General features: G+C 51.5%; 1 protein-coding gene across 1 annotated transcript in view; it reads left to right on the top strand.

Moving 5' to 3' along the window:
• PIK3CG (phosphatidylinositol-4,5-bisphosphate 3-kinase catalytic subunit gamma) overlaps positions 1–14,194 on the top strand; it is a 38,168-nt gene that overhangs the window by 7,743 nt on the left and 16,231 nt on the right. Inside the window, 7 exon segments of the mRNA XM_038741338.1 lie at positions 205–270; positions 350–575; positions 3,777–3,880; positions 4,570–4,716; positions 6,716–6,806; positions 11,142–11,272; positions 11,479–11,590. Of these exon segments, the coding sequence (XP_038597266.1) occupies positions 205–270; positions 350–575; positions 3,777–3,880; positions 4,570–4,716; positions 6,716–6,806; positions 11,142–11,272; positions 11,479–11,590 (877 nt within the window).

Raw genomic sequence — 14,194 nt, 5'->3', positions numbered from 1 at the left:
TACCCGTTGCCCTGCCCGGAAGGATGGTGAATGCCATGGGAGAAGGAGGAGCTGTTGGGAAAACATGGTTACAGAGAATCCAGGGCACGATCTGGTATCCGGCTGATTCATCGCCCCTGGCCAAGGGCCCCTTTCCCAGCTCCGAAGGGGAGTCCGAGCCCCTGCGTGATGGCTAACCCCGTGCGTCTCGTGCTCTCCCTTCAGGCCGTGAAGTTTGAACCATACCACGACAGCGCCCTGGCCCGATTCCTGCTGAGGCGCGGTCTGAGGGTGAGTCCGGTCCGGCCGGCGGGGCGCGGGGTCCCCAGGGCGGCCCCTCCCCTGATCCCCGGTGACCTCCCGTCCGCAGAACAAGAGGATCGGCCACTTCCTGTTCTGGTTCTTGCGGAGCGAGATCGCGCAGTCGCCTCACTATCAGCAGAGGTTCGCGGTGCTCCTGGAGGCCTACCTCCGGGGATGCGGCCAAGCCATGCTCCAAGACTTCACCAGGCAAGTCCAGGTCACCCGCCTGCTGCACAAGCTGACGCTCGAAATCAAGTCGCTCTCCGCCGACAAGTACGACGTCACCCCCCAAGGTACGGCCACACATCAACGTCGGGGCCCCATCCGGCTCGCCATTCCGTCCGGCCCCCCGCCCCTCCGCACGGTTCCCCTTTCTCTTCTCCGGTTCATCATCATCATCAATCGTATTTATTGAGCGCTTACTATGTGCAGAGCACTGTACTAAGCGCTTGGGAAGTACAAATTGGCAACATGTAGAGACGGTCCCTACCCAGCAGTGGGCTCACAGTCTAAAAGGGGGGAGACAGAGAACAAAACCAAACGTACTAACAAAATAAAATAAATAGAATAGATATGTACAAGTAAAATAAATAAATAAATAAATAGAGTAATAAATATGTACAAACATATAGACATATATACAGGTGCTGTGGGGAAGGGAAGGAGGTAAGATGGGGGGATGGAGAGGGGGACGAGGGGGAGAGGAAGGAAGGGGCTCAGTGTGGGAAGGCCTCCTGGAGGAGGTGAGCTCTCAGCAGGGCCTTGAAGGCCTCCTGGAGGAGGTGAGCTCTCAGCAGGGCCTCCAGTTCCCCTTTCTTGCCCCCTCAGACCACAGGGAATGTCAGTCAGTCAGTCAGTCAGTGGTATTTATTGAGTGCTTACTATGTGCAGACCGCTGAACTGAGCAGTTGGGAGAGTTCAGTAGAACAGTACAGCAGATACGTTCCTTGCCCTCAACGAGCTCCCTGCTGGTCCTTCCCCAAGCCGACACTGTTTTAGCGCCCATCGCGGCTCCCTCTGGCCTTTGGTCTGGCTCAAAGACTCTCCTCCGGCCAACGGAGACCCCCCCAAGTCAGTCTCTTCCGTCCCTCGTTCCTGGTCGAGATGGCGAGGGGTCGTTCGCTGTGAGCTTTGGGCTTCCCTATAGCCTTGAGAGTATTCTCTTCCCTCTCCTAAGACTCTCTGGTTTCCAGCAGCGCCCGCGGATTCCCAAGCCGGGTCAGTATCCCTCAGGGCCCACTGTCCATGCCCACCTGAAAGCCGTGACCCTGCGATCGATCACCCCAAGATCTGATCCTGAGAGGTGTGACCCCCAAGAGCTGCAACCCCAAGAACTGTGACCTGATGAGTTGTGACCCCGAGAATCGTGATTCTAAGCTGTGGCAGGGAGAGCTGTGATCCCAAAAACTGTGTCCTTGTGAGCTGTTACCCCCCGAGAGCCGTGAGCCCAAAGGCTGTGACCCTAACAGCTGTGACCCCTGACAGCTGAGACCCCACGACCCGTGACTCTGAGAGCTGTGACCTCTGAGGAGGTCTGAGAGCTGTGACCTCCTGAGGTGACATTGAGAGCTCTGACCCCGAGAGCTGTGACCTGAGAACTTTGATCCCAAGGGATCATCATCATCAATCGTATTTATTGAGCGCTTACTATGTGCAGAGCACTGTACTAAGCGCTTGGGAAGTACAAATTGGCAACATATAGAGACAGTCCCTACCCAACAGTGGGCTCACAGTCTTAAAGTTGTGACCCTGACAGCTGTGATCCCAAGAGCGTGACCCCAGGAACTCTGACCCCATGAGCTGTGACTCTGAGGGGCTCTGACCCTGAGGATTGTGACCTCATTCATTCATTCAATCATATTTATCGAGCACTTACTGTGTGCAGAGCACTGTACTAAGCGTTTGGGAAATAAAAGTCGGCAACATATAGAGACGGCCCCTACGTAACAACGGGCTCACAGTCATGAGCTGGGACCCCGAGAACTGTGACCTTAAGACCTGTGACGCTGAGAGCTGTGACCCTGAAAACTGGGATCCCTCAAATTTTGACCCCAAAGCCCCCAAATCTGTGACATAGAGAGGTGTGGCCCAAAAGATGTAACCCGGGAGCTGCGACCCCAAAAGTTGTGACCGCACGTGACCCCATGAGCCGTGACCCCTGAGAACAGTGACTCCAAGATGCGACCGCAAGAGCCGCAACCCCGAGAGCTGTGACACAAGGGCTCTGACTCCCTAAATGGTGACCCCATGAGTGGTGACCCCATGAGCGTAAGGGGTGTGGCCCACCTGGACCCCGACATCTCTGGTCTGGCGGCATGCCATTACCCCGGAAAATCTTCCTTCTCTTTCACACTTCTGCACATGCAGGCTGTCCTGAACAGCTTCCCACTCAGGGGCTTTTCATTTCTTCGTGGGTCTTTGTGCCCAGAGAAGCTGGAAAACCATCCAGCTGTTCAGCAAAATAGTGTCAGACAGTCAGTCAGTCAGACGTATTTATTGAGCTCTTACTGCATGCAGAGCACTGTACTAAGCATTTGGAAGTATACAGCATAACAGTAGAACAGACTCAGTCCCTGCCCACCACGATCTTACAGTCTAGAGGGGGGAGACAGACATTAATACCCACAAAAAAATGACAGACATGTACATGAGTGCTGTAGGGCTGGGAGTGGGGATGAATAAAGGGAGCAAGTCAGGGAGATTCAGAAGGGAGGGAGAGATGAGGAAAGGAGGGCTTAGTCAGGGAATCCTCCTCGAGGAGAAGTGCCTTCAATAAGGCTTCGAAGGAGGGGAGAGTAACCCTCTGTCAGTCATAAGGAGGGAGGGCATTCAGAGGCAGGTTGTGGGTGAGGGGTTGGCGGCGAGATGGACAAGATCGAGGCCTGTGGCCATGGCCCGGACTTCCTGCAGCCCCGGGCCCGTTCGGGCAAGCAGAGCAAAGCAGCCCGTCTCTCCCCGTCTCCCCATTGCCTGCCAGTTGTCAAGCGGGTTTCAACCCAAGGACCCTCAGGGAGGAATCTCAGCCCCTGTTCCTGTACCTTCTCTGGATCCAGTGATGCTTTCAGCTCCAAACCCACACAGCAGCCTGTTCTTCTAGGAAATCTAGGCTGAATAGCTACCCCCTCCCCTCACCCCAAGAATTCAGGGAAAACCAGGACTTCCCTGGAGAGAGGGAAATGGCATTAAACATTTCCCAAATGCTACTGGAATTATTCTCTTAACCGCTTCTCGGGCTTCTTTGCACATGGGATGGGCTCTCCGATCCCACAAAACATTGCTACATAGTCCCCCGTTTGCACCTTGGTGGTGCCTCCTGCCAGCTCTGTCAGCCCTGGGTTCAGGTGGAACGATCCTTGAAAAGACAGAAATCTCATCTGCTCCCGTCCTAGCTGCTAAGGGCTGAGATCTAGGGCAGGTGTAGGAGGCATCTAGACATCATTTCTCAAATTCACTTACCAGAACTTTTCTGTTTTCTGTTTTTCTGCCCAATCCAGTCGTTGCTCAACTTAAGGAGAAGCTTGAAAACCTGCAGAATTCCCACCTTCCGGACAGTTTCAGAGTTCCCTATGATCCAGGCTTGAAGGCGGGAAAGTTGGTGGTAAATATCTATCCCCCAGGCCTGTCCCAAGCCTTCCTCATTCCAAATGGAGGGTTTTATCCTGAGGGCAATTCCAGAGGCTAAACCGGCCCTGCATGGCTTCCTGCAAGCCCCGTATGGTTTGCTGGCTTCCAGGAGAAAGAGAGAGAAAGAGAGAGAGAGTGTTGTGTGTATGTGTGTGTGTTGGGGGTGGAGGGGAGTCAATGGCAGGAGCTGGGTGATTGTATTTGTTAGAGACAAGTGGGGGAGATCAGTCAGTCAATCAATGGCATTTATTGAGCTTTTGCTGTGTGCAGACACTGTACTAAGCACTCGGAAGAGCACTGAGATGGGCTAACAGGAATGCTGGCATCACTCTCCTCTGGCCCAGGAACTTGATCAGGACTTGAGTTTTCCTGATTTTTGACACTGGCCATACTTGGGCCTAAATCCAGTGAGGAGGCAAGCCCCAGGGGGCTCCTAGAATTATTTGGCAAGCAGAGAGGAGCCAGAAGAGAGCCAAGGGATTTTGCTAAGGGGAGAGTAAGGGTGGGGAGAGAGGCATGAAGAGAAGAGAGACCTGTGAGGCGGGCGGGAGAGAACTAGACTACCTGGCGGACTGGGGCAGGAAAGAGAAGGAGCGGCACTCCGGGCCCTGACTCTGGAACAGACAGACGGACCGGCGGGCGGACGGACTTTGTGCCTTGCAGATTGAAAAATGCAAAGTGATGGCCTCCAAGAAAAAGCCCCTCTGGCTGGAGTTCCAGTGCGCCGACCCCACGGCCCTGTCCAGCGAGACCATCGGGGTCATCTTCAAGCACGGTGACGACCTCCGGCAGGACATGCTCATCCTACAGGTTGGCACGACCGCCCGGATCGCCTTCCCCTCCGCGGCCGTACCAACGCGCTTCAGGGGATGGGATCGCCCGCTCTAGGAACTGGGGTGGCCCCAGGCTGCTGCTGTCAATCAGTGGCGCTTATTGAGCTCCGATTGTCTGCGGATTTCTGTGCTGAGCACTCAGGAGAGCCCATTCGATTTAGTAGATGCGATCCCTAGCCTTAGAGGTACCCTCAGTTTAGTAGGGGAGACAGATGCTTTGATGAATGACAGGCAGGAGGAAGAAGAAAGGGGGCCATGAACATGAGTTAGGCCGTGAGTTATCATCATTCATTCAATTAATCGTATTTATTGAGCGCTTACTGTGTGCACTGTACTAAGTTCTTGGGAGAGTACAATACGACGATGAACAGTCACATTCCCTGCTGACGACGAGCTTACAGTCAGAATGTGCGTTGGGTGACTGGAGTTTTCAAGGTTGCCTCATCTTAGCTGACTCCTCCGGTTCAATCCCCGGGGCTCAGAAAGTTTGAAAGTAGCTACTGCTCCTGGCTTCCGGGTGATCCCCGAGGAAGTGTGTGTGTGGTACTGGGGTAGGTACAAGATAAATCAAGTTGGACTCAGTACAAGTCCCACTTGGGGCTCACGGTCTTAATTCCTATTTTGCAGATGAGGTAACTGAGGCACAGAAGAAGGGAGGTGACTCACCCAAGGTCATCCAGCAGATAAGGGGCAGAGCCGGGATTAGAACCCAGTTTGCTACGGACTGTGAATGTGACTGCTAATTCTGTTGGATTGTACTCTCCCAAGCGCTTAGTACAGTGCTCTGCATATAGTAAGCGCTCAATAAATACCATTGATTGATTGATTGATTGATTGATTGATTGGTAGATCCCGCTAGGGAAATCTGCATTACGGTCACGGGCCAACTGAAATTTGGCTCAGTGTCGTGGTGAATCTCAGCTCCCTGCGAAATTCCAGCCACTTCCCACCCTCTCTAGGGTCCTCTCAGACAAGTCCAGAATGGCTTCCTTCAGGAGAACTCTGTTGTACTGTACTCTCCCAAGCACTTAGTACAGTGCTCTGCACATATAGTAAGCGCTCAATAAATACCACTGGCTAATTGATTGGAAAGAGCGCAGGCCTGGGACTCAGAGGACCTGGGTTCTAATGCCGGCTCTGCCTTGAACCTGCCTGTGTGACCTTGGGCAAGTCACTCAATTTCTCTGTGCCTCCATTCTTTCATCTGCAAAATGGAGCTTCAATAAGTGTTCATTTAATCATTCAATTCAGTAGTATTTGTTGGGCGCTTACTGTGTGCAGAGCACTGTACTAAGCGCTTAGGAGAGCACAATACAATAAACGGATACATTCGCTGCCCACAATGAGCTTACTGCTCTTCCTCCTACTTAGACTGTGAGCCCCACGTGGGACTTGATTGTCTTGTATCTGTACCAGCACTTAATTCAGTGCTGGTTGCATAGTAAGTGCTTTCCAAATTATTATTATTGTTATTATTAATTATTAGAAAATGCCACAGATTTGGAAGGGTCACGGGATGGCCACGAAATTCCCTGAACGCCACTCAGGTTCCCCTGTGGGAATAGAGCAAATATCAATCAACTGTATTTACTGAGTGCCTAATATGTGCCGAGCAATGTGCTAAGAGCTTGGGAGAGGGCAAGAGCGTTAGTAGATCCAATTCCTGCCCTCAAGGGACTTTTCATCTAGGAGATATGGGTGTCTCCGTCCTTCATTCCTAGAATTCAGCGGGTCTGGGCCTTGCTGCCTAGGGGAAAAGGCAGGGGATGTTATCAGGCCTGGGTGAGGAGAAAGGGTCGGGACCATCCCCTAAAAAAGGGGGCGAAAAGTTGGTGTTCCTTCCGCTTGCACATCAAGGGGATTTAGAGGCTAGTGAGTATGTCCCCTGGAGTCCCGGGACTCATCCTGGTGAGAACCGTGAGGAGACACACGCTTCCTCCCGAGAAAGCTTTCTTGACTTGGGTTTCGCCGTTTAGATCCTACGAATTATGGAGTCGATCTGGGAGACGGAGTCTTTGGACTTGTGTCTGCTGCCTTATGGCTGCATTTCCACGGGAGATAAAATAGGTAAGCGCCCTCCGGGAGCCAGTGAGAACTCTCTCAGTTGGGCGATAGCTAGAAAAATGGAGATGCCGACAGGCTGCTGGGGGGTCAGGGGTGGGGAGGGCGGACAGGGGAGGTTAGGACGGGAGGGCTGCGAGTGGGTGGGGAGGAACCCAGTGACATCTCTTGGCCCCGGGCCTGGAAAATTGAAACATTGGAACATCATAGATGGCTAGCAGGAGGTGAACTGGGAAGGGGGAGAGTTTGGGGTGGGCAGAGAGGTTCAGGGTGAGAGGGAAACTTGAGGGAAAATGGGGAAGCCCGGGGTGAGAGGGAGAGGCAAGTGTGGGCTGAGAGGTTCAGTGTGAGAGAGGGAGGCCTGGAGAGAGAGGGAGGTGAGAGATGAGGGGGTGAAGAGAGAGGGAGAGAGGGAGAGAGGGAGGCCTAGGGAGAAGGAGAGACAATGGGGGTGGGAGGGGGTCACAGGGAGGCCTGGGAGGAGGGGAAGGGTCCAGATTGGGGAAGAGGAGGGAAGGCCCAGGAAGAGGGGGAGACCTGGAGAAAGGGGTAGGCCTAGGGAGAAGGGGAGACCTGGAGAGTGGGAGAAAGCTGGGGAGAGGGAGAGGCTTGGGGAGAGGGGGAGAGCTGGGGACAGGGGAAGGTCTGGGGAAGTGGGGAGAGCTAGGGAGAGGGAGAGGCTTGGGGAGATGGGGAGGCCCGGAGAGCCGGGGAGAACAGGGGAAATTGGGAGAGCTGGGGAGAGGGAGAGGCCTGGGGAGATCCTACTACTAATAATGATGGGATTTGTTAAGTGCTTACTATGTGCGAAGCACCGTTCTAAGCGCTGGGGGGGTTACAAGGTGATCAGGTTGTCCCACGTGGGGCTCACAGTCTTCATCCCCATTTTACAAATGAGGTCACTGAGGCCCAGAGAAGTGAAGTGACTTGCCCAAAGTCACACAGCCGACAAGTGGCGGAGCTGGGATTAGAACCCATGACCTCTGACTCCCAAGCCCGGGCTCCTTCCACCGAGCCACGCTGCTTCTCGACGGGGAGAGCTGGGGAGAAGGGGAAGCCCGGATAAAGGGGGAGAGCTAGGAAGAGGGAAAGACCTTGGCAAATGGGGAGGAGGAGAGGCCTGGAGAAATGGGGAGAGCTGAGGAGAGGGGGAGGTAGCCGGGGACAGGGAGGCCGGAGGGCAGAGGGAGGCTCGTGGGAGGGGAAGGCTCGGGGAGGGATGGAAATTTTGTGGGTTCAGAGGAGAAGAGGGGTGAGTTGGTTTGTCCTAAATCCCCTTGGCGGCCTGTTTGTACGGATTTATTACTCTATTTATTTTACTTGTACATATCTATTCTATTTATTTTATTTTGTTAATATGTTTGGTTTTGTTCTCTGTCTCCCCCTTCTAGACTGTGAGCCCGCTGTTGGGTAGGGACCGTCTCTATATGTTGCCAACTTGGACTTCCCAAGCGCTTAGTACAGTGCTCTGCACACAGTAAGCGCTCAATAAATACGATTGTTTGATTGATTGATTGAAGGCCAAGCGGGCTACAGCTAGCCCGGCTCCACCACGCCACAGGGGGAAGCCAAGTTAGCTTGTGTGATTTCGTTCATTCATTTCTTCATTCAGTCGTATTTATTCGGTGCTTACTGTGTGCAACACACTGTACTAAGCTCTTGGGAGAGTACTGTAGAACAAGAAACAGACACATTCCCTGTCCGCAATAAGCTTACTGTTTAGAGGGGGAGAATGGCAAGCCAAAAGGCACTTACACCTAGTCAGTTCAATACACTCTGACCAGGTTGTGCTGCCGTGTCTCTGTCACCACATGTCTGCTGTGTGACCTTGGGCAAGTCACTTAACTTCTCTGAGCCTCAGTTACCTCATCTGGCAAATGGGGATTAAAACTGTGAGCCCCCCGTGGGACAACCTGATCACCTTGTATCCCCCCCAGCACTTAGAACAGTGCTTTGTACATAGTAAGCGCTTCACAAATGCCATTATTATTATTATTATTATTATCATAATTTAGGAGGGATTTTTTTGTTCTCTTTTACAGTATTTTTTTTACAGCATTCATTTCATTCACTCGTATTTATTGAGCGCTTACCACGGGCAGAGCACTATACTAAGCGCTTGGGAAGTACAAGTCGGCAACATATAGAGACAGTCCCTTCCCAACAACGGGCTCACAGTCTAGAAGGGGGAGACGGGCAACAAAATAAAACATGTGGACAGGTGTTTGTTAAGAACTTACTCTGTGCCAGGCACTGTATTATGTCCTAGGATAAATGCAAGCTAATTCATTCATTCATTCATTCAATCGGATTTATTGAGGGCTTACTGTCTGCAGAGCACTGTACTAAGCGCTTGGGAAGTACAAGTTGGCAACATATAGAGACGGCCCCTACCCAACAGTGGGCTCGCAGTCTACAAGGGGGAGACAGACAACAAGACAAAACATATTAACAAAAGAAGTAGAATAAATATGTACAAGTAAAATAAATAAATAAATAGAGTAATAAATATGTACAAACATATATACATATATACAGGCGCTGTGGGGAGGGGATTCCCTTTCCCTTTCCCTATCCCAAGCAACATGGCTCAGTGGAAAGAGCCCGGGCTTGGGAGTCAGAGGTCATGGGTTCAAATCCCAGCTCCGCCACTTAATAGTAATAATGATAACACTATAATTATTATAGTAATTATATTAATATTAATTATAGTATCATGATGATTATTATAGCGCCAAGGAGAGCCCATCCAGCGACGCTGGAGCGGGGCCGCCGCGAGCTAATCAGGGTGGACACAGTCAGTGTCCAACCTGGAGATCACAGACTTAATCCCCGTTTTACAGAGGTAACTGAGGGAAAGAGAAGTTAAGTGACTTGCCCAGGGTCACCGAGAAGGAGGGATAAGAACCCAGGTCCTTCTGACTTCCGGGCCCGTGCTCTAGCCACTAAGCCACACTGCTTCACAATCAATCAGCCAATACGTGATATTTAGACTGATATTTAGACTTAGTCTTCTAGACCGTGAGCCCACTGTTGGGTAGGGACCGTCTCTATATGTTGCCAACTTGGACTTCCCCAGCGCTTAGTACAGTGCTCTGCACACAGTAAGCGCCCAATAAATGCGATTGATTGACTTATCGAGCGCTTACTGCGTGCCGAGCACTGTCCTAAGCCCCTGGGCGAGAACATACAGTAGAGTTGATAGACTTGATCTCTGCCCTTGGGGACAGTCTCTGGGGGAGTTAGAGTAAAATAAATGGTAGAGGGGGAAATGACGGGGAGGAAAATGACACAAGAAGCAGCATGGCCTAGTGGTTAGAGCTCAGGCCTGACAGCACATAGTCAGAACGACCCATGTTCCAGTCCCGGTTCTGCCGCTTCTCTGCCTTGTTACCTTGGGTACTTCACTTCTCTGGGCCTCAGTTACCTCATCTGTAAAATGGGGATTAAGACCGAGAGCCCCATGTGGGACACGGTCTCTGTCCTACCTGATTAATCAATCAATCAATCAATCAATCGCATTTATTGAGCGCTTACTGCGTGCAGAGCACTGTACTAAGCGCTTGGGAAGTACAAGTTGGCAAATTTGTTTGTGTCTATCTATGTATTGGTGAGTTTGTATCTAGCGCAGCAGGGCCTGAAACATAGTACGTACCTCGTTCTCGCCTGTCCCGCCATCGACCCCCGGCCCACGTCATCCCCGTGGCCTGGAATGCCCTCCCTCTGCCCATCCGCCGAGCTAGCTCCCTTCCTCCCTTCAAGGCCCTGCTGAGAGCTCACCTCCTCCAGGAGGCCTTCCCAGACTGAGCCCCTTCCTTCCTCTCCCCCTCGTCCCCCTCTCCATCCCCCCATCTTACCTCCTTCCCTTCCCCATAGCACCTGTATATATGTATACATGTTTGTACATATTTATTACTCTATTTATTTATTTATTTTACTTGTACATATCTATTCTATTTATTTTATTTTGTTAGTATGTTTGGTTTTGGTCTCTGCCTCCCCCTTTTAGACTGTGGGCCCACTGTTGGGTAGGGACCGTCTCTATATGTTGCCAACTTGTACTTCCCAAGCGCTTAGTACAGTGCTCTGCACACAGTAAGCGCACAATAAATACGATTGATTGATTTATTGATTGATAGTAGGCACTTAACAAATACCATTAAAATGGGAAGAGGGGAATTCCACTGTGCCACTGCCCTCTGACACGGGGGCTGCCGTCCAAGGAAGGGCGGTGGTGCCACCTCGTCACACTAGGATGTTTGGCGGGGGAAAGGGGCACCGTGCGCGGGGATAACTTCTCTCTTCCCTGTCTGCCCCCCGATCCCAACCCCTGGGCTCTAGGAATGATTGAGATCGTCAAGGACGCGACCACAATTGCTAAGATCCAGCAAAGCACTGTGGGAAACACCGGAGCCTTCAAGGATGAAGTGTTACATCATTGGCTCAGAGAAAAATGCCCAATTGAAGAAAAGGTGAGCTTTTCCCACCCCAAATCCTGCCTCCTCCATGCCCCCCGGCTGCCCCTCCCACTGCTGGACGGAGACCCCAGGCCCCCCGGGACCTCGTGGGTAGGGGTGGGACACTAGTGGGGGTCTTAGGTTCTGGGGGCCTTGAGCGCTGTGCCCTCGGGGGCAGCGGCACCTGACCTGAGCTTCCTTTCCTCCTCCTCCCGGGGCAGCTCCAGGCGGCCGTGGCACGGTTCGTGTACTCCTGCGCAGGCTACTGTGTGGCCACCTTTGTGCTGGGCATCGGAGACCGACACAACGACAACATCATGATAACCGAGTCCGGTGAGAGGCTCAGGGCTCGGGGCAACGAGGAGCACTGCGGGATAACAGGCGCGCTAGACTCTCCCCCACCTCCAGCCAACCTCTCCCCCTCCACCCCACATCCCCTTGGCCTCTTTCCTCCCCTCCCCTCCTCTCCCACCTCCTTGCTGTGAGGCTTGATGGGCTGTGAGACCCCTGAGCAGTTCAAACTTCACACTTCTGCTCATCTCCTTGTTCCCACACCAAGGCCGGGAGTCCCCAGTTTGGGATAGGAAAGGATCCCCCAGGGAGGGACAGGAAAGGAGCCCCCAGGGTTCACCTTGGTCTAGCAATCAATCAAGTGTATTTATTGAGCGCTTACACAGGTAGGGAGAACTGTATTAAAGTCTCGAGAAAGCTTGGTGTAACAGAGTTGTAGACACGTCCCCGTCACACAGTGAACTTACAGTCTGGAGGGGATGCAGACATTAACATGAATTAATAAATCAAGGATACGTACATAAATGCTGTGGGGCTGAGGGAGAGGTGAATGAAGGGAGCAAATCCAAGTGCAAGGGCGATTAATTCATTTATTCAGCCGTATTTATTGAGCACTTACTGTGTGCAGAGCACTGTACCAAGCACTTGGGAAGTACAAGTCGGCAACATAGAGAGACGGTCCCTACCCAACAACGGGCTCACGGTCTAGGAGGGGGAGACAGGCAACAAAACAAAACATGTAGACGGGTGTCAAGGGCGATGCCACAGGGAGCGGGAGGAGAGGAAAAGACCTGTCAGAGAAGGTCTCTTAGAGGAGATCAATCAATCAATCGTATTTATTGAGCACTTACTGTGTGCAGAGCACTGTACTAAGCGCTTGGGAAGTACAAGATGGCAACATATAGAGGCGGTCCATACCCAACAGCTGGCTCACAGTCTAAAAGGGGGAGACAGAGAACAAAACCTAACATACTAACAAAATAAAATAAATAGAATAGGTATGTACAAGTAAAATAAATAAATAAATAGAATAATAAATATGTACAGGCATATATACATGTATATGTATATGTCTGAAGGTAGGGAGTGTGATTGTCTGTCAGATATGAAGCAGCAGATAGAAGCTGGAAAGTGGAAAGAGTGGAAAGAGCCCGGGCTTGGGAGTCAGATGTCATGGGTTCTAATCCCGGCTCCGCCACTTGTCAGCTGTGTGACTTTGGGCAAGTCGCTTCGCTTCTCTGGGCCTCAGTGACCTCATCTGTAAAATGGGGATGAAGACTGTGAGACCCATGTGGGACAACCTGATTACTTTGTACCCCTCCCAGCACATAGTTTGAGAAGCAGCCGGGGGTGAGGTGACTGAGTGCTCTAAAACCAGTGGTGAGGAATTTCTGTTTGATGCGGAGGCTGATGGAAAAGCACTGGAGGTTCTTGAGGAGTGGGGAAACATAGACTGGATATTTTTGTAGAAAAATGACCTGGGCAGCAGAGTCAGGTAAGTGCAGTCAGTAATAATAATAATAATGGCATTTATTAAGCACTCACTATGTGCAAAGCACTGTTCTAAGTGCTGGGAAGGCTACAAAGTGATCAGGTTGTCCCATGGGGGCTCACAGTCAATCCCCACTTTACAGATGAGCTAACTGAGGCACAGAGAAGTTAAGCGACTTGCCCAAAGTCACACAGCTGACAATTGGCGGAGCTGGGATTGGAACCCGTGACCCCTGACTCCAAAGCCCGGGCTCTTTCCACCGAGCCACGCAGGGAACTTGCTGGTGGACTATCCAAAGGAAGAGTGATTTTTCTGCCAACAGAGGTCAAATCTTCTAGACTGTGAGCCCGTTGTCGGGTAGGGACCGTCTCTATATGTTGCACAACTTGTCCTTCCCAAGCGCTTCGTACAGTGCTCTGCACACAGTAAGCGTTCAATAAATACGATTGAATGAAAGGTAAGGGTTGGACAGAAGCAGGGACGACAGCAAGGAGTCTGATGCAGGTGGGATGGGGTAAATGCTTAGGTTAACATGGTAGCAGTTTGGATGGAGAGGAAAGGCTGGATATCAGCAATGCTGCGAAGGCTGAACCAACAGGATTTCGTGACAGATTGCTTATAATAATAATAATAATGGCATTCATTAAGCACTTATTATGTGCAAAGCACTGTTCTAAGCGCTGGGGTGGTTACAAGGCGATCAGGTTGTCCCACGGCGGGGGGCTCACAGTTTTAATCCTCATCTTACAGATGAGGGAACTGAGGCCCAGAGAAGTGACGTGACTTGCCCAAAGTCACACAGCTGACAGTTGGATTTGAACCCACGGCCTCTGACTCCAAAGTCCGTGCTCTTTTCCACGGAGCCACGCTACTTCTGTATACGGGTAGAATGGGAGAGATGAGTCAAGGACAATGCCAAGGTTACGGGCTTGCCTCATTATAAAGCCGGGATTAAATCCTCCCTCCTCCTACTTGGACCCTGAGCCCCGTGAGAGACAAAGATTGTGTCCAACCTGAACGTCTTGTATCTACACCAGAGCTTAGTACAGTGCTTGGCACAAAGTAAGCACTTAACAAGTACCTGAAAAAGTGGGCAAGGCAAGGATTTATTGCTCTATTTTACTTGTACATATTTACTATTTTATTTATTTTGT

This window comes from Tachyglossus aculeatus, assembly GCF_015852505.1.
Source record: "Tachyglossus aculeatus isolate mTacAcu1 chromosome 12 unlocalized genomic scaffold, mTacAcu1.pri SUPER_6_unloc_1, whole genome shotgun sequence".
Taxonomy (NCBI): domain Eukaryota; kingdom Metazoa; phylum Chordata; class Mammalia; order Monotremata; family Tachyglossidae; genus Tachyglossus; species Tachyglossus aculeatus.
This window is presented reverse-complemented; position numbering and strand designations above follow the sequence as displayed.